The sequence below is a fragment of the Lissotriton helveticus genome, chromosome 2_1 (genome assembly GCF_964261635.1).
Source record: "Lissotriton helveticus chromosome 2_1, aLisHel1.1, whole genome shotgun sequence".
Classification (NCBI taxonomy): Eukaryota; Metazoa; Chordata; class Amphibia; order Caudata; family Salamandridae; genus Lissotriton; species Lissotriton helveticus.
In genome coordinates, this window is record NC_136059.1 from 51,513,641 (window position 1) to 51,532,330 (window position 18,690).

Sequence of the window (18,690 nt, forward strand, 5' to 3'; positions counted from 1 at the left end):
TCCTGTTTGGTTGGTGCCGTCCTCTCGGATGATTTTGTAGCCGTCTGGGATGGCTATGGCGATGTCGGGAGCTGATGAGGCGTTCATCAAGGTTTCAGTAAGGAAGGCGACGTCCGGCGATGTGGTGTCGAGTAGGTTCCAGAGTTCAATGGCGTGTCTGTGGACCGAGCGGGTGTTGAGCAGGATGCACTTCAGGTGGTTAGTGTCGGAGCTCTGATTGGAGTTAGTGGAGTTGGTGTGGGTCCTGGTGCAGTCGAGCTTGCAGGAGCGGCAGGTGAAGGGTCCATGGGTGTGACCTGGGGCGGCTTGGTAGCAGTTTGGGAGTCGGCCGGGGTTAAGTGCTGAGAGGGTAGCTGCGTCATATGTTAGGCGGGCGGAGTGGGTCTTGCGGGGGCCAGGGGGTCTGGCTCTGGCTGTAGTCCAGGCGCAGACGGGCTTACCTTTGGCGCACCTTCGGCGCGCATGGGGCGCTACCGCTGCGCGTGAATGCTGCGCGCAGAGGCATCTGTCATAAATGGATAGTAGAGGGGGGTGGGGCTAGGGAGGAGCAGCTGGGAGGCGGGAGCGGGGTGGAGAGCCGGGCTGGGAAGGCACAACTACAAACATCAAAATGGCAGCAGGCCAAAAGCCACACAGGACAATCGGTATTAACAGGGAAGCGTCACCGGCACAATCAGACACAAATAAATCAAAGGCAGCAATGCACAATCGATTATTAATCAAAGCGCAGCTCAGCAGGCAGTATAGCGCTACGATACAAATACACCCAGGCACTAATAAAGCATAAATAGTTCCAGAGGCAGTGCGAACAATGGGCAGCTGATTCAAAAGGCAAAGAGCACTCAGGCAGTATAGCACTACGATTCCAGAATGGGCGCAGGGAGCAGCGTGAGGAGCGACCGCTTCTGAGGATCTCAGGACGGTCACAGCGCTGGGTCGAGAGGGGAGAGCCTAATCTTTCTGTGGGAGGGAGGAGCAGCTGGGAGGCGGGAGCGGGGTGGAGAGCCGGGCTGGGAAGGCACAACAACAAACAACAAAATGGCAGCAGGCCAAAAGCCACACAGGACAATCGGTATTAACAGGGAAGCGTCACCGGCACAATCAGGCACAAATAAATCAAAGGCAGCAATGCACAATCGATTATTAATCAAAGCGCAGCTCAGCAGGCAGTATAGCGCTATGATACAAATACACCCAGGCACTAATAAAGCATAAATAGTTCCAGAGGCAGTGCGAACAATGGGCAGCTGATTCAAAAGGCAAAGAGCACTCAGGCAGTATAGCGCTACCATACCAGAATGGGCGCAGGGAGCAGCGTGAGGAGCGACCGCTTCTGAGGATCTCAGGACAGTCACAGTGCTGGGTCGAGAGGGGAGAGCCTAGTCTTTCAGTGGGAGGGAGGAGCAGCTGGGAGGCGGGAGCGGGGTGGAGAGCCGGGCTGGGAAGGCACAACAACAAACAACAAAATGGCAGCAGGCCAAAAGCCACACAGGACAATCGGTATTAACAGGGAAGCGTCACCGGCACAATCAGGCACAAATAAATCAAAGGCAGCAATGCACAATCGATTATTAATCAAAGCGCAGCTCAGCAGGCAGTATAGCGCTATGATACAAATACACCCAGGCACTGATAAAGCATAAATAGTTCCAGAGGCAGTGCGAACAATGGGCAGTTGATTCAAAAGGCAAAGAGCACTCAGGCAGTATAGCGCTACGATACCAGAATGGGCGCAGGGAGCAGCGTGAGGAGCGACCGCTTCTGAGGATCTCAGGACGGTCACCTGATGTACTGTCTTCAAGACATTGCACATGGAAAGTCCAGCCTTCATCACATCTTGTATTATTAAATATTCCCCCAACAAGAGAACTGAGATAAAGTCATCTACACTATTTAGCTGTCCCTCACATTAAGAGGAAGGGGACAAGCGGCACTAGGTTCTCATTCACTGGCCCCAGTGCATGGAACTTGCTGCCTGTGGAATTTTGGACCACCATTAACTATGGTAAATTCAGACAGCTGCTGTAGACCTGGCTCTTTACGAAAGCCTACCAATAAAATTCTTGAGCCGTGCTGACTCAGTTACCTAGCACCAAAAGACCGTTTGGTGAAAGTGTTGGCTAGAAATTGCGGTAACATAACCATGTGGAGGAAACTTAGAGCAAAGTAAGAAAGATGCGGAAAGGAAGGCATGGAGAGTGGAAATAGATAGAGAGAGTGAAAAGGGAGTAAGAAAATTAGAAGAAACTGAGTGTAGAGACAGAAAGGTGGTGAAGGTACAAAGAGGATGTGAAGGAGCTCCACTGGCTCCCCATTCACAAACAAGCACAATTCAAACTCCTCCCCACACTTTCAAGGGACTACATAACACTGGCCCAGCATACCTCAACAACCGCATCTGCTTTCACAAACCTTCCAGGCACCTAAGCGTACTGGGGCTCCCACTTGCATGAATACCACACATATTGATGGCCCGATGTGGCGTTCTGGCCTTCTGTGACATCGCTCCTAAAGAGTGGAATGACCTGCCGCTACACATAAGAGTCTCCTCCTCACTTCTTGAATTCTGCAGGATGCTGAAGACCTGGCTTTTTGATTAGCCCTAGGTGTGGCTAGACCCACCTGTTCAGATTCAGGATCTGGCCTGTCAGTTCAGGCTGGACTGCTCCAGGAACTTGGCCAAGACTGCTTTGCATATGACGGAGTGCAAACTGAGGGGGCGTGGTGAGCAAAAGAAAAATGGGTTGGAGTGCTACCCCGAGCGATTGCTAGTGATTTGACGTATTGCAAACAGCCTCTTATCACCTTTTGTATGTTTCATGGCTAGACTCACACCTGCCCAGTGCCAGGATACCCTCACCGGTGATAGTGTGCCCTACAAATTTGCATAACATAACATAACAAAGTAGGAAGACAGAGGGCAGTAAGAGAGGAGAGAAGAAAGGGGTGGGAGTAGATAAAGAAGGAAAGATAATGAATGGACTGAGAAGATGGCAAGAGAAGAGGAGACAGAAGGTGGAGACGAAGGATAGCTTTCAGCAAATTACAAAGTTTTCTTTCAAATCATTAACATTTTATTCAGATTATTTTGGAAAATGTGGCACAAAATGCATTGTTTCGGCCCATACATTTCAAAATGTTCCCAGCCAGAGGGATCCTCCCTTGCCCAAACCATTGTTGAGGATGAGGGGATTGCTTCTGTCACTGCAATCCACCTTTGGGCCCAGATTATAGAACCAGGACAGGGTCCTGGTGCATGAGGTGCAGAGTGGAGCTTTTTGCCCTATCGTCGTAAATGTGCGGCACCCATGGCAGCTACAAACTTGTGCCTGCCATGGGGTCAACAAATTCAGTGAAAGAGGGGGTGGCTGCTTCAGGACATTGCATGTATACCAGTGCAGGCGGCAGCCACCAGCGGTTTAAAGAGGGCCAGGGATCCCTTTGCCGGTGACTGCACCTGCCAATTAGGGGCTATCTGGGTCTATGGAACCCCCTTTTGTCCCCTCCAGAGCTCTGCCCTCATGCGGCACACTAACAAAGTGCCACCTTTTTTTGTGGTGTACTGTCACTGTGCCTCCTGAAGCCCAATTTGCCCCTGCACCTGAGTGGGTGGCGATGCCATGCAAATAAGGGAACTAGCTCTCCAGATAGTTTTGGCTCAACATGTGCACCAGCACTATCAGTATTACTGAAGCACCTGCAGCCCCTCCTCTGATACCTTGGTGCCCTGGCCAGAGTGCCCTTGAAGTGCACAGGATGGATGCATATATGCGCTTTGTGCCCCTGGGGCACTCATTAATACAGTCCCTGGAATCCAAACACCCTGTCAATGCCCAGCTGTGAGCAGCTATCATGTGACTGCAATGGCGTTCTGGTCCCTGGTGCTCCTCTGCATTGAGTGATCCTTTCTTGAGGAGGAGGAGGTGTGTGTGCTGAATCATCTGTTAGTCAGGTTTGTGTTCCCCTGACACTGCTCATTTCTAGCTGTGTCTGTTGCAGGAGGGGGCAGTGAGAAAGAGCTGCTGAGAGCTTCACTTCCTCTTTCACATCTTTCTCCTCCACCATCTGATCTCTTGAAGCTCTCTCCCATCTCCAGCCTTCAGTAAATGAAATGGCTGAGGATATCACCTATGCAGACATCAGACTCCCGGGGGGACCGGGGCTACCCGCGGGAAAAGGTGGCTCCAACCCGCGCAGCTCGCAAACCCCAGGTGAGTGTTACTTCCTAGCAGCACATATATTGATCAGTGTCTCTCTCCTCTATCCTTCTTCTTTGCATCACCCAGTGTTCACTTCCAGACCACGCTGGTTATCTCTCCCTCACGTCTTTCCATCACCCAGTGTTCACTTCTGGACTGTGCTCGTTGTCTGTCCCTCAAAACACACAAGATGATGGACGGTATGTTGCACATTGGCAAAGCATTCACCTCCAGTCACAGATCTGGGTTAAATCCATTGTTATTTTGCTCACGAAGCCACCCCAGTTCAGACATGGCCATATGCAAATCAGTCTTGACCCTGTGCCACATGGGAACAGTCCAGCCCGAACTGCCAAGCCATGTCTTCCCTGGACCGGAATCAAGCTTCCTAGGACCGGTTTCTGGCTATCAGCCTTCATTCAGCCTGGATAGCTTGACTCCAGTGGCTTAGTGAGCACGGGGTCCCACGTCTAGGCATACCCTTCCCACATAGGGTGAACAGCAAAACACACAAGATGATGGACGGTATGTTGCACATTGGCAAAGCATTCACCTCCAGTCACAGATCTGGGTTAAATCCATTGTTATTTTGCTCACGAAGCCACCCCAGTTCAGACATGGCCATATGCAAATCAGTCTTGACCCTGTGCCACATGGGAACAGTCCAGCCCGAACTGCCAAGCCATGTCTTCCCTAGACCGGAAACAAGCTTCCTAGGACCGGTTTCTGGCTAACAGCCTTGATTCAGCCTGGATAGCTTGACTCCAGTGGATTAGTGAGCACGGGGTCCCACGTCTAGGCATACCCTTCCCACATAGGGTGAACAGCAAAACACACAAGATGATGGACGGAATGTTGCACAATGGCAAAACATTCACCCCCAGCCACAGATCTGGGTTAAATATATTGTTATTTTGCTCACCAAGCCACCCCAGTTCAGACATGGCCATATGCAAATCAGTCTTGACCCTGTGCCACATGGGAACAGTCCAGCCCGAACTGCCAAGCCATGTCTTCCCTAGACCGGAAACAAGCTTCCTAGGACCGGTTTCTGGCTAACAGCCTTGATTCAGCCTGGATAGCTTGACTCCAGTGGATTAGTGAGCACGGGGTCCCACGTCTAGGCATACCCTTCCCACATAGGGTGAACAGCAAAACACACAAGATGATGGACGGAATGTTGCACAATGGCAAAACATTCATCCCCAGCCACAGATCTGGGTTAAATATATTGTTATTTTGCTCACCAAGCCACCCCAGTTCAGACATGGCCATATGCAAATCAGTCTTGACCCTGTGCCTGTCCCTCATCTTCTCTGCATCACCCAGTGTTCACTTCTAGACCGCGCTTGTTGTCTCTCCCTCATCTTCTCTGCATCACCTAGTGTTCACTACTGGACCACGCTTTTTGTCTCTGCTTCATCTTCTCTGCATCACCAAGTGTTCACTTCTAGACAGCGCTCATTGTCTCCCCCTCATCTTTTCTGTATCACCCAGGGTTCACTTCTGTACCGCGCTTGATGTCTCTCCCTCACCTTCTCTGCATCTCCCAGTGTTCACTTTTAAACCACGCTCATTGTCTGTCCCTCACCTTCTCTGCATTGCCAAGTGTTCACTTCTAGACCTCGCTTGTTGTCTCTCCCTCATCTTCTCTGCATCACCTAGTGTTCACTTCTAGACCATGCTTGTTGTTTCTCCCTCATCTTCTCTGCATCAGCCAGTGTTCATGTCTAGAACACACTCGTCGTCTCTGTTTCATCTTCTCTGCATCACCCAGTGTTCACTTTTAGACCGCCCTTATTGTCTCTCCCTCATCTTCTCCCCATCACCCAGTGTTCACTTCTATACCGCGCTCATTCTCTCTCCCTCATCTTCTCTGTATCACCAAGTGTTCACTTCTGGACCACGCGTTTTGTCTCTCCCTCATCTTCTCTGCATCACCCAGTGTTCACTTCTATACCGCGCTTGTTGTCTCTCCCTCATCTTCTCTGCATCACCTACTGTTCACTTCTAGACCGTGCTTGTTGTCTCTCCCTCTTCTCTGCATCACCCAGTGTTCACTTCTATACCGCGCTTGTTATCTCTCCCTCAATGTCTCTGCATCACCCAGTGTTCACTTCTGGACCACGCTCATACTCTCTCCCTCATCTTCTCTGCATCACCCAGTTTTCCCTTCTGGACCACCCTTGTTTTCAATCAATCAATCAATCAAACATTTATAAAGTGCACTACTCACCCATGAGAGTCTCAAGGCGCTAGCAGGGGAGAAAGAAGCAGCTACTGGTCGAACAGCCAGGTCTTGAGAAGTTTCCTGAAGGTCAGCAGGTCCTGGGTTTGTCGCAGGTGGGTGGGGAGAGTGTTCCATGTCTTGGCGGCGAGGTGGCATAATGATCTGCTGCCGGTGGTCGTTAGGTGGATGCGTGGGACGGTGGGAAGGGCAAGGTCCGTGGAGCGAAACTGGCAGTTTGGAGTGTAAAAGGTGAGTCATTCTTTGAGGTATGCTGCTCCATCGTTGTGGAGTGCTTTTTGAGCGTGGGTGAGGAGCTTGAAGGTGGTCTTCTCATTGACCTGGAGCCAGTGGAGGTCTCTCAGGTGGGTGGTGATGTGGCTGTGGCGAGGGATCACAAGGATGAGGCATGCGGAGGCGTTCTGTATGCGTTGAAGTCTTTTCTGGAGTTCGGCTGTGGTTCTCATGTAGAAGGTGTTGCCATAGTCCAGCCTGCTGCTGACGAGGGCTTGGGTGACTGTCCTTCTGGTTTTGGTGGGGATCCATCTGTAGATCTTGCGGAGCATGCGGAGGGTGATGAAGCAGGCGGAGGAGACCGCGTTGACTTGCTGGGTCATAGAGAGCGTTGAGTCCAGGATGAACCCTAGGTTGCGAGCTTGGTCGGTGGATGTTGGGGTCGTTCCCAGCATGGCCTGCCACCAGAAGTCATCCCACGCAGACGGGGTGGAGCCGAGGATGAGGACCTATGTCTTGTCCGAGTTCAGTTTCAGGCGGCTGGTCTTCATCCACTCTGCGATGGCCTTCATTCCCTCGTGGAGGTTGGATTTGATGGTGGCCGGTTCCTTGGTGAGGGAGAGGATCAGCTGTGTGTCGTTGGCGTACGGGATGATGTTGAGGTGCTCCGCTCGGACGATGTTGGCAAGAGGTGCCATGTAGATATTGAAAAGAGTTGGCCTGAGGGATGATCCTTGTGGTATACCGCAGGTAATTGTGGAGGCTTTGGATCGGAATAGGGGGGGGCAGATTCTTTGGGTTCTGCCGGTGAGGAAGGAGGTGATCCAGTTCAGAGTTTTGTCGTTGATCCCTGCGTCATGGCGGTGTGTGCGCAGGGTGTGGTGGCAGACAGTGTCGAAGGCGGCCGAGAGGTCCTGGAGGATGAGGCCCGCGGTTTCGCCGTTGTCCAGCAGGGCCCTTATGTCGTCGGTGGCGGCGATGAGGGCGGTTTCGGTGCTGTGATTGCTTCGGAAGCCGGATTGGGAGGAATTGAGGATGTTGTTCTCCTCAAGGAAGTGGGTCAGTTGTCTGTTGGCGGTCTTCTCAATGACATTTGCGGGAAATGGGAGCAGGGAGATGGGTCAAAAGTTCTTCAGGTCCTTTGGCTCCGCCTTAGGTTTCTTGAGTAGGGCGTTGATCTCAGCATTTTTCCAGCTCTCCGGGAAGGTAGCGGTCTCGTAGTAGCTGTTGATGATTTTCCGGAGTTGAGGTACGATGATGGAGCTTGCTTTGTTGAAGATGTTTTGAGGGCATGGGTCTGAAGGTGAGCCGGAGGGGATGGTGTTCATGATTTTGATGGTGTCTTCATCATTGTCGTTGTTCCAGGAGAGCAGGAGGTCGGTGTGTTTGGTGGGCGTTGAGTCGGGGGTGTCGGCGTCTGTCGTTGGTGTCTGGGTGTCAAAGCTGTTGTGTATGTCTGCGATCTTGCGGTGGAAGAAGGTGTCCATAGAGTCTCAGAGTTCTTGCGATGGCGGGATGTAATTGGAGCTGGAGCTGGGGGTGGCGAGTTCTTTCACGATGTTGATGAGCTCGTTGCTGTTGTGTGCTTTGTTGTCAATGCGCTCCTTGAAGGAGATCCTTTTGGTGGATCGGATGAGTTGGTGGTGCTTGTGTCTGGCATTCTTGAGGACTGCGTGGTTGTCTGATGTCTGGTCGTGGCGCCACTGCTTCTTGAGTCTTTGGCAGGCTTGCTTAGAAGCCTGGAGGTCGGCGTTGAACCAGATGGTGTGTTCGTGTTGGTGCGCCTGTTTCAGGGTTTCCTGATCGGGTGAGAGTGTTGGCGCAGTCGTCGATCCATTGTCTGAAGTTGTGGGCCGCTGCGTTGGTGTCTGAGGGCTCAGATGGAGGGACTCCGGTGATGGTGGTGATAAGCTGGTCTTCGGTGTCTTTGTTCCAGCTGTGGTGTGGGATTCATTGCAGTTGGTTTTGCGCGGTGTGTTTCTCGAAGGACAAGTGGATGCAGTAGAGGTCGGTCCAGTGGAGTTCGATGGTGGGGCTGAAGGTGACGTGGTTGCTGGCAGAGAAGATGGGGTTGAGGGTGGGTCCGGCAGAGTGGGTGGGTGTCATGACGAGCTGTTTGAGTCCGAGGTTGTCAAGGTTGTGTCGATCAAGGTTGTGGAGGTGCTGTCATTTGCGTTCTCAAGTTGGAAGTTCAGGTCTCCAAGGAGAATGTAGTCTGTGGAGGCAAAGGCATGTGTGCTGATGAGGTCAGTGATGGAGTCGCTGAACTGCGGTCGGGGTCCCGGGGGTATGTAGATGAGGGTTTCTCTGAGGGTGGTGTTTTGATTGACGATTGACGATTGTGATTGTGTCTCTCCCTCTTCTTCTCTGCATCACCCAGTGTTCACATCTAGCCCACTCTCGTTGTCTCTTCCTCATCTTCCCTCTAACACTCAGTGTTAACTTCTGGTTTGAACCAGGTTTGCTGTCCCGCTCATTCTACCAGAGTGAAACTACCTTGGGAGACATTTCTCAACAATGACAGCTGTTTGAATTTCCAACCCTTGTATAAAGTAACCTCCCCTTTGCTGCCTTTACCCAGTTAGTTTTCAGGGGCAGCAACAACTAAAGTCATTGGGGGCTTTTAAGGGCAGATTTGAAGAATTAAATAGCAGTATAAGAGAAGGACTCGTTTGTACAATTAATATTAGTCCAACTATTCAGACAATTGATACCACAACAATTTTAGAAACAGCAGTACACCGTATCAGCCATACAAGCGCTCTATTGCAGCACCGAGGGTAAAAGAACTCCCAGTTAATTAAGCTAAAGAAAAATGAGCTAGTAGATATTATCCAGAGGGCACCAAATAATACGGGGATCATATTTCCCAAACATTGTGTTTGTCTTATTATTAAAGTGCAATGGGCTTAGACCCTTTAGATTGCATACATATGACTTTCCTGTACTATACAAAGAGAGTTCATAACAGGGCACTGAAAACCATTTCTACAGGGCTTTAAGTGGGATGGAAAAACTAGGGGGGGGGGTCTCTTAAAGGGACGTGGCCAATGTAATTAAGGGCGTGGTTGAAAAAAACAGGTAAGCTAAAAATCTGTGTTTAGCACAGTGTGCCGCCTGACTTGTATGTTGCTGTTTCTGTCATTGCATCCAGATATGATACAAGTAACATCTTACCTACAAGAAGTCAGGACTATTGGCTTTGTTAATGGTTGTTGGTTGCATAGGATAAATAAGCAGCAACAATGGCTTGTACATAATATTGAAAAAACTTCTACTTAAAGCCCTGGTGACACCATGACAATGTTTCTGCTCCTGAGTTTCAAAGCGAAGGGAAATGCAGAGAGAAAATGACTCTCTTTAAAGGATTTTCCTTCCTCTCCAACGCTCACCTGGCATGACGTCATGACGTGACTTCTCCACTAGTGAGAGGTGAGCAACGCACATCGATGTGCAATCACTACAGTCCGCCTCTGCCAGGGCACAAAACAGAGCCTGATAGAGACCTGTGCCGGTGCTCCGACCCGGTGAGACCCGGCCCACTTAAAGCCCTGCCTTTATACAAAACAACTGAATACAACTTGGAGCCGCTGTTCGTGGTCCCGTGGGCGCAGACTGCTCCCGAGTCCTTATCGCATTTACAATGATGCCGGTTACAACAAAACACATTTTTCTGAGACGAGCTGTTACAAAACCAATAACGCCGGTGTCCTACAGATAGTCCTAAATCCCGCCGTAGAGGAAAGAGATGACGTTTTTTGGGCAGAGCATAAAATGTCCTAAATCCGGCAGCGTCAGTGCGCTGTGGACATTGCAGTTGTCAGCAGGCACTCGGAGAGCCTCTACACATGTCCACGAGCGAGACACCAGGGTCCTTCTTGGGCCATTTCTTGTGAATAGAGGCCAAAAAAGACAGCGGTCCCGATTCACAAAGGTCTTGCTGTGAGCAGCTGTGAGATGCTGTACTCCAAGCTTCCTCCAGGGTTTCAGGAGTACTCATGACTTACTTCTAGAACTCAATTCACAAAACTAAACCATGCAATTAGATTAAAAAAAAAAATATATATATATATATATATATATTAATGATAGTCTTGAATTGCTTTTCCACTTTTACTTATCATGCAGCCTACCTTGTGGCGAACAAGGGGTTCCTAGGGGTGACTTATTAACATTCAAAAGCAGTGTTTCTTGAACAGATCTCTGCACACAACGAGGCAAAAATCTGTGCTTAGAAGCAAATGACTAAGGGCCATATGTATCATCAAACTATTTTGCATTTCCTAAATAGCGAATTTTAAGGAATCGCTATTTAGGAAATGCAAAACGGTATGTATGTACAAAATCGCTTTTCAATAGCGATTCCTTAGCATTCCTAAATTGCGATTAGCAAATTGCTAATCGCAAATTACCCATTCATTTCCATGGGCCAGGAGGCCCATATAAATGAAAGTGCAATTTGCAATTAGCAATTTGCTAATCGCAAATTAGGAATTTTTTCATGGGTGCATGGGTGTCTCAAGAACACCCTGCTGCACCCCTGAAAAATACATTTGGGGGAATATGGCGCACATGCATGCCCTAAGGGCATGTATGGGCGTCATATGGCACCTGTGTTTTTTTGTAAAAAAGCTTTTTGAAAAGAATTCGCAACTTACCACCAACTAGAAGTTGGTGGTAATTTGCGAATCCTTAATGGCAATTTTTGAATATTTTTTGTTTGATACATTGCATTTAAGGAATCGCAAAATTTGCGATTCCTTAAGTGCAATCGCAAAATAAAGAATAGCAAATTTTGCAATTCCTTATTTTGCATCAAACATGTTTGATACATACCATTTGTCAAATTAGCATTCGCAAAGGCCGAAATTCGCAGAATTTCGGCCTTTGCGAATGCTAATTAGCTTGATACATATGGCCCTAACCTCGGGGGGAGATTTGCACTGGTTGTCAAAGAAGATTTCCCCACGCCCCCTCACGTTTCCCCACATCCCTTGAGCGGAAGTGGACAACTCAAAATACTCAAAAACGTTATGATTGTTTTTTTGGGGAACATCACCAACAAGTGCATAGAGACACACCCCGGGCCCTCACCTTTCCACATGTGCTGGGAGATGCAATTACATTAATTAATATCCTTTTTGTAATTTTCTCTGTATGCATATCTCCTATGTTTACGTTTTTGAATTATGATTTTGATAGGTGTCGGCAGTGGTTACAGTTATATGGCTATTATTATTTGTATTTAAAAAAAAATGATTTTCTAATGTGTGGATGGTGATGTTTCTGTGATGTTTAATTCATTAACTTTATGATTAATATTGTTTTTATTGTATACACTGTGGTGTACTTAGGTATCTGCAATGTCTTAAGTAATAACACAGTTTTTGGTTTTTTTGTTGTTAGGCTTTGTGTTAATAGTGTGATTCCTTACTTCCGGAGATTTGTATATGATTCCTTTCCCAAACCTGCAGTATATGTGAGTGGCTGTGTGTGGTCTGACCTTATGGCTCGGCTGGAGTAGATCTGAGCCTCTCTGGGCTGCAGTACTAAGGGGGCATATGTGGCTTGTAGCAACTGATAAAGGTAATCCTGAGAATGTGAAGTAGCAGCAATAAGTACCACTTAGCCTACTCCTGCCTTACTCCCAGGACTGATTAGCTCTTTTACTGTGAGTCTTTGTGAATCATGTGAATTGGGCCCATGAGAGAGGACAGGTGGTTACCAAAACCCCTGCCTGCACCTTAGTTAATTGCTCTTAGTAGGACATGAAGTGCACTACTGGAGGAATCCTTCTCATGATCAAAAGTACCTTTGTGAATATGGCCCAGAGGCTCACTCCGCTGGAGACAATTTTAGCTTAGGTCTTGCTGTGCTACAAAGGATGTGAAGTGGAAATCTGGTGAAAGATGTCATAACATCTCAAACCCCAGCTGACATCACCAAACAAGTGACCTCCCATGAGGTCAAATGCTGATGATTGTTAGAGATTAAAGTCTGGAAATGAGAGCGGGTTTCCCTTTACACTGGATGACTCCTGTAGAGATAAAGAAGACGTGCACACGGAGGAGCAGGGAGGCCGAAATCCGATCCAAAGAGTGGCCTTTACAACAAAACACGAAGAAAAAAGTTTAACTGAAGAAAATTTTTTAACTGGAGTATACCAAACGAGCAATAGTTAAGCTCTGCCAGCGAAATAGCCTTTACCCACAAACAGGCTTATAAATCATAGAAGCTCCATTCTATCATCAATATACGGTGGCTCCTCCGTGTAACCAGAAGAGCATATTATTCCAATAAAAGAGCTCAAGGAAACCTGAGGTGCCTGGGCCATTAACAATATGTGCTGCTGAAAAAACGTTGATATCAATTCTTTTGCAACCAATCGCCCATACAAAACAGAGCTATTGGAGTCAAATGTTTTTTAAAGTCCTGAAGAAGGTGTCACAAAGAAAATAAGCACCGAAACGCTGCGTCGACTACTGTTTTAATTTTGACTTATGAATTTCATGATGTTTTTTACATTTGTGGTTTAACCTTTTAGATTGTAACCCAATTCGGGAGTTTAATAATAAAACTTATGATCATTTTTTTATATCATTTTAAATTTTTTGATTGATACTTTCGTCTGTGTGAACAATTCTCTGGGTCCAGCTGTTTATTCTTAGATTTTGCCTAGTGAAGTAAATAGTCCAATGTACAATAATATACATCAATTCTCTGTCTGAAGTTAGATCTGGTCCATTTAAAAAACTCTCTGCTAAGGGTAATAGCGAGCATATGAAGTCAGGGATCCCAAATTTTTTCACACGAGATGAAGAAGTAAGCCCATCCTGGTGGTCCTACTGACTGACTGACTGACTGACTGACTGACTGACTGATATTTCCCTAGATTGCCAAGATGGAGGATAATTAATGTGGATATTGGTCTGGGTCAACTCAGTCTCTCTTGCAGTATGCCTGGCTCAGCCATCAGAGCAGGGACCTTTATGATATATGGGGCGAAGTCCTGGCTTTCTAAATTCAGCAATCAGCTGCGGAGCACCAATAAAGTTACATGTAGGGACCATACATTTTAATATTTAAAATATTTGTCGCACTTGTCCTGGCGACGCATACAAATTCAACTTTATGTTGTGCTTTTGCCATGGTCACACAACTGAATGTAAAAAACAAACTCCCTCAATTTAAGATCAACTATTGAAAGATAACTTAAGAATACCATTCAAGTGTGCACTTGAATTGTATTTTGTATATAAATATCTATGGCAAATGTACACATATACTACATAAGAAGAGACATGGGCTTGTCAGCTTTGCGGGTCGTTGAGAGTGGCATACAACCCTCATGCACTGGTAAATGGAGTTTAGCTTTTTCACCTACTAATGTAATATTTGTTGTTTCCAATGGTGAGCCGCAGGTGCTTCTGGGTACAAAGCATTAAAACAGAGACAACTTTTATGGTTTCTAACTCTAACTGGGATCTGATTGGTCACATTGTTTAGTCTCTCCTTTTCTACTTCCTTCTTCTCCACCAGTCCCTTCAGGCAGGTCCAGCTCTTGGGCGGTGCAGCATGTGTCATGGCACTGGGAATATAGAATGTTACAACGCATGCGATGGTATCGCATGCCATTACAACGCGGTCATTACAATGACCGTGTTGTTTGTATGCAATGCCTTTACATCGCAAGTCATTACAACGACTTGCTGTAGGGGGCGTGCTGGACATAGGAATAGTATTATTTACTACTCCTACTCCAGTTTGCGAAACAGTAGGAAAGGTGTTAGATTTTATATCCAATACCTTTGCGCCCCCTACAGCAAGTCGTTGTAATGAATTGCGATGTAAAGTTATTGCATACTAACAACAAGGTGGTTGTAATGACCACATTGTAATAGCTTTGCGTTTGCTCCCCCACACCGGGCGCCGACTTCACGTGGGGGTGCTGAGTTTGCAAGTGTATTATGGTCTTAGAAGCACCTGCTGGCGTGTTCCTGGCCTCCAACAATTTTCAGGCAGCAATAAAGAAGCCAAGATAACTCTGGTTATTAATTTTCTTCCAAGAGAAAGGTCGGAGGTCTAATGGAAGTTTTTACTCATCATAAAGTAACACAGAGGGTTAATATGTCTACTGCAAATCACGTCTACCACAAAGATCACAGGGGTGCATATAATGTAACGAGGTCAGTGGGTTACTGCTTTTGTCACATAGATCTTTTTGTTACTTGCAGTTTATAAGTTAAAGTCCTAATATAGAACAGTGTCATCAAAGAGCTGCATGCAGACTGCAAGGTATAGGTTAGAGCGTTATGATTTTTACACAGTCTTTCATTATCCCAAAATCGCAAAAAGGGTTATTTTTTTATTTAACAGAGTTTTATATAGGGCGAACTTGACCCGAATTGGGTATCAGAGCACCAGTTGAATTACATGAGAACACACACATTTTTGTTAGGCACAGGGAGATCAAGTGATTTGCCCAGAATCACAGGATGTTCAGCGTCATTGCAGAGACTCCAACCCAGTACCCCAGATTCGAGGTTGACCGCCCTAGCCATTAGGCCAACTCCTCTCTTATTAGTAAAGTCATACCCCTACCATAGTGTTATGTTTTAAGTTATGAGTTTGTGCTTCCACAAACCAAGAACTCTTAACCTATACTGCCTGCCAGTATGGATGACGTCACTCCTACACCTTGTAGTGTTCTGGTGTATGTAACATTTCGTATACAGTGAATTACACACGTATGATTGATTGTCTCTATATAATGTGTGTGATGTAAGGTGCCATAACACCCTTCACTGGTATGAGTGGCGCTATAAAACGAATTAGATGCATCCGCTAGCATCTATACCTGGTGGTGTAATGACTCCCTAGTACTTCCGGTTTCCTTGCAAAGGCTTCTTATACCTAATCCTTTGTGGTAATGGACATTTCGTATCTGAGCGAGCGTGGGTATGGAGACTTGAGAGGCACTGTTAAAGCGTGGCACTGAGGAAATCCATCCACCAAGCATTGTCGCATCTGGTGCATCAGCTTGGCATAATGTCTCTGTTGGTCTTTGTGCAGGCCATGGTGAGTGTCTGATGGCCTGTGTCCTGGGTTGCCTGCGTTTCTCCTGGTTGTGTGTGTTGGTGTATGTGTGCACGGATTTCTGTAGGTATGTTGCTGTGTCCACATATGGCATGCCTTTATCATCCATACCACTCCATTCATGGATGCTGTGTGTCTGTGCATGCATCATACCCAATTCATATCTTTAGGTGGGGGCATATTTGTGATTTTTCTGAGTCTGGTTTCCAGGTGGCTGCATTCAGAAGTTCTTCGGATTTCTGGGGGCAGTGCTACATCCAGTGGAGGATGTGCCCTGGGAAGGTCCTCTAGGCACTATCCCTACAGTGCTGGTGGATTCCCATACCCATATATAGCAATTCCTCTAGAGATCAGAGGATTACTCCTCCCGCCCAACTCTAAATCAGGCCAGTAAGCACTGCTCCTTCTCTGTTACAGCTCGGCGTCGCCTGCACTGCTCCCCTCTTTTGGCATCTCTGCTGGTGGCGGCTGGTCTGCTCCTTGGATTTGCGGTTGGCATCGGTACCCACAGTGAGTACTAGAATAAAAGCGGAGGATGTTACCAGGCAGTTTTATCATTTTGTGTTATTTGAACATATCTCTCAGTGCTTACTGAAAATCCCTACTCAGGGGTCTAGTAAATGCTGGTAACCACCATGTTGGGACTTGGTTAAAGGCTGAGGCTAAGAAGTTAGACCTTAACTTTGCAATTAGTGAGTGTGCTAACTGGCTTTATGTATCCCCAGACACTGACAGGAAAAAAGGATTGCTTTGAAAAGACATGTCAGAGCACTGATACTTTTCAGGTCGAAGGGTGACCATTACCTACCCACAATCCTCCTCTCATCACTCCCTTGTAGGTGTTCTGGTATGGTCTAGTTGTACTCTTTGATGAGTCACTGCATGGTGTTGTCATCGCAATCAAAGAAGGACTTATGAAGAATCAGGCTGAAATGGCCCCAACAAAGATGACCGCTCCCATACACACACGTCTTAATATAGTCGGAAATTATAAAAGTGAACATGGAGAATGTTTGAGATCAATGATTTACTTAGGACTTTAACACCACTGTCCTGGCTGCCATGTGAGGGGTTCCCTCACATGGGTCTGGCTGCTTATAATATCATTTCATCCAACATGACAAACTTGGGGGACTTTAATCATCACATTGACAACATATCTGATGCCATGGCACAACAATTCCTTGAAGTCCTACCTTCCCTTAATCTGACACCAAGAGTTTCTCATGCTACCCACATAATGCATGCTCTTGATTTCATCATTTCCAATTTTAATTAGCTTTGTTGCAAAACTCCCCTGTAGTAACGAGGTTGAGTCGTAATAGTAGATTACCTTAGTATTTATTAGGTAATGCAAATAATACAACAGGTGAGCGCCAGGGGAAAAGGGTACTTCTCTTCCAGCAACAGCTCCACAACTGACTACATATGGAATCTCTACAACAGAATACACATGCATTCTAACCAGGAGATAATTAAAGAAATACTTACACATTTAAGCAATACAACATCCCCTACCACTAATCTGGTCAGACCATCGGACTATACCATTGTTGGTTCCAATTCCATTGAATGATAATGATTGCAAGAGGCCCGCTGCCGCTAGTAGGCCACTGCATCGGGTCAAGCCAAGCTCTCGCTGATGAAGGCAGCAGTAGAGGCAGATATTACCCTTTTTTTTAAGTCCTCATATATCTTCAATATGCTTTAAATTCAAGGAAGGGTGTCTTCCGTCCATCACAAGTGGCCTAAATGTTTTTTTGGGGGGTCCCGGTCACTCCACAAAGGTGAGATGGACACCAAAGATCTCCAGAACCACCCCTTTGGCTTCTTTGTAATGGGTCCGACCCCAATCTTGATTCTTTTATTGGAATATTACTCTTACCAAGAGCGGATCACTCTTGCCCTTAAGAAACCTGTCCCCTAGTTACACGTAGGAATTCCTCTTGGATCTCTTCCGCTCCCTGGTTTAACCAATATTTGCTTTTGTTGAAAAAAAGAAAGAAGTGATTTTTGCCATTCTTATGTTTTCTCACTTATAATCTATCTAATTCTTTACAGCTCATCATAGTATGTCTTTCTGTGTGTGCAGAGTGGGAAGCACAAAGATAACACTAGCTTACTAAAAGAGAATTATGAAGGCAGCAAATTGTTTCATTAATTATATAATTCACCCAAAAAGCATTTCAGCTCACAATCATTATTCGGTCCCATTTTAAATGGACTAACAATCAACGGGCTCAGTGGTAAATCAGTAAAAGAATGAGTGTTGGGGCTCAAAGCCCAGCGAGGAAGCCCGCAGCCGGTGCACTTAAATGTCGGCGGGCCGAATACCAAGGCTGGGGGTGTTTCATTCCCTGCCAGACACCCCCTGCCCCTCTATCCCACCCCGGCATACTTCTGATTTATTCTCTTTTGATGGTCTATCTGTCTTTCCTTTCTCTGTCTTTCTGCTTGGTGTGTTTTTGGCCTCTTGGTCTTGGGAAATGTCTGTTGCAGAAAAATAAGTTCTGGCCCCCAACAAGTAGTGCAACCACTGGCTCAACTTAAGCACTGAGAGGGCCTTGGTTAGTCTCACTTGGAGTGCTCTGTTCCCTCCTCTTATTATGAGTGTCTCCAAGCCAAGGAATGTAAGATGGGCGTCTCCTAGAGGCAGATTCATGAGCGATATCACAATGAGCTGCAGGAGGGTGTCTAGAGCCATCATTTTGAGTTGTGCTCAAGTGTTATAGATATTCCTTCAAGAAGCAAGTGGAGACACCCACATAACTCTACACACACATAACATATCTAACCTGAGAAGTCATGAAACCCTGATTTCATTAATTATATCTGTATTCAACTTCAAGGACCTACAGCCATGCAGGGCACATGTACATACATACGCCACAAGTGCCACATATAGAGAGGCGGTCAGACAGCCGCGTGTGTTCA

At 46.9% G+C, this 18,690-nt stretch overlaps 1 protein-coding gene across 1 annotated transcript in view; it reads left to right on the forward strand.

Annotated features, from left to right (window-relative positions):
- Positions 1-3,988: 3,988 nt before the first annotated feature.
- LOC144819202 (killer cell lectin-like receptor subfamily B member 1A) overlaps positions 3,989-18,690 on the forward strand; it is a 40,550-nt gene continuing 25,848 nt past the window's right edge. Inside the window, exons 1-2 of the mRNA XM_078677177.1 lie at positions 3,989-4,211; positions 16,174-16,266. Of these exons, the coding sequence (XP_078533303.1) occupies positions 4,112-4,211; positions 16,174-16,266 (193 nt within the window). The 5' untranslated portion in view covers positions 3,989-4,111. The remainder of the gene's footprint in view (positions 4,212-16,173; positions 16,267-18,690) is intronic.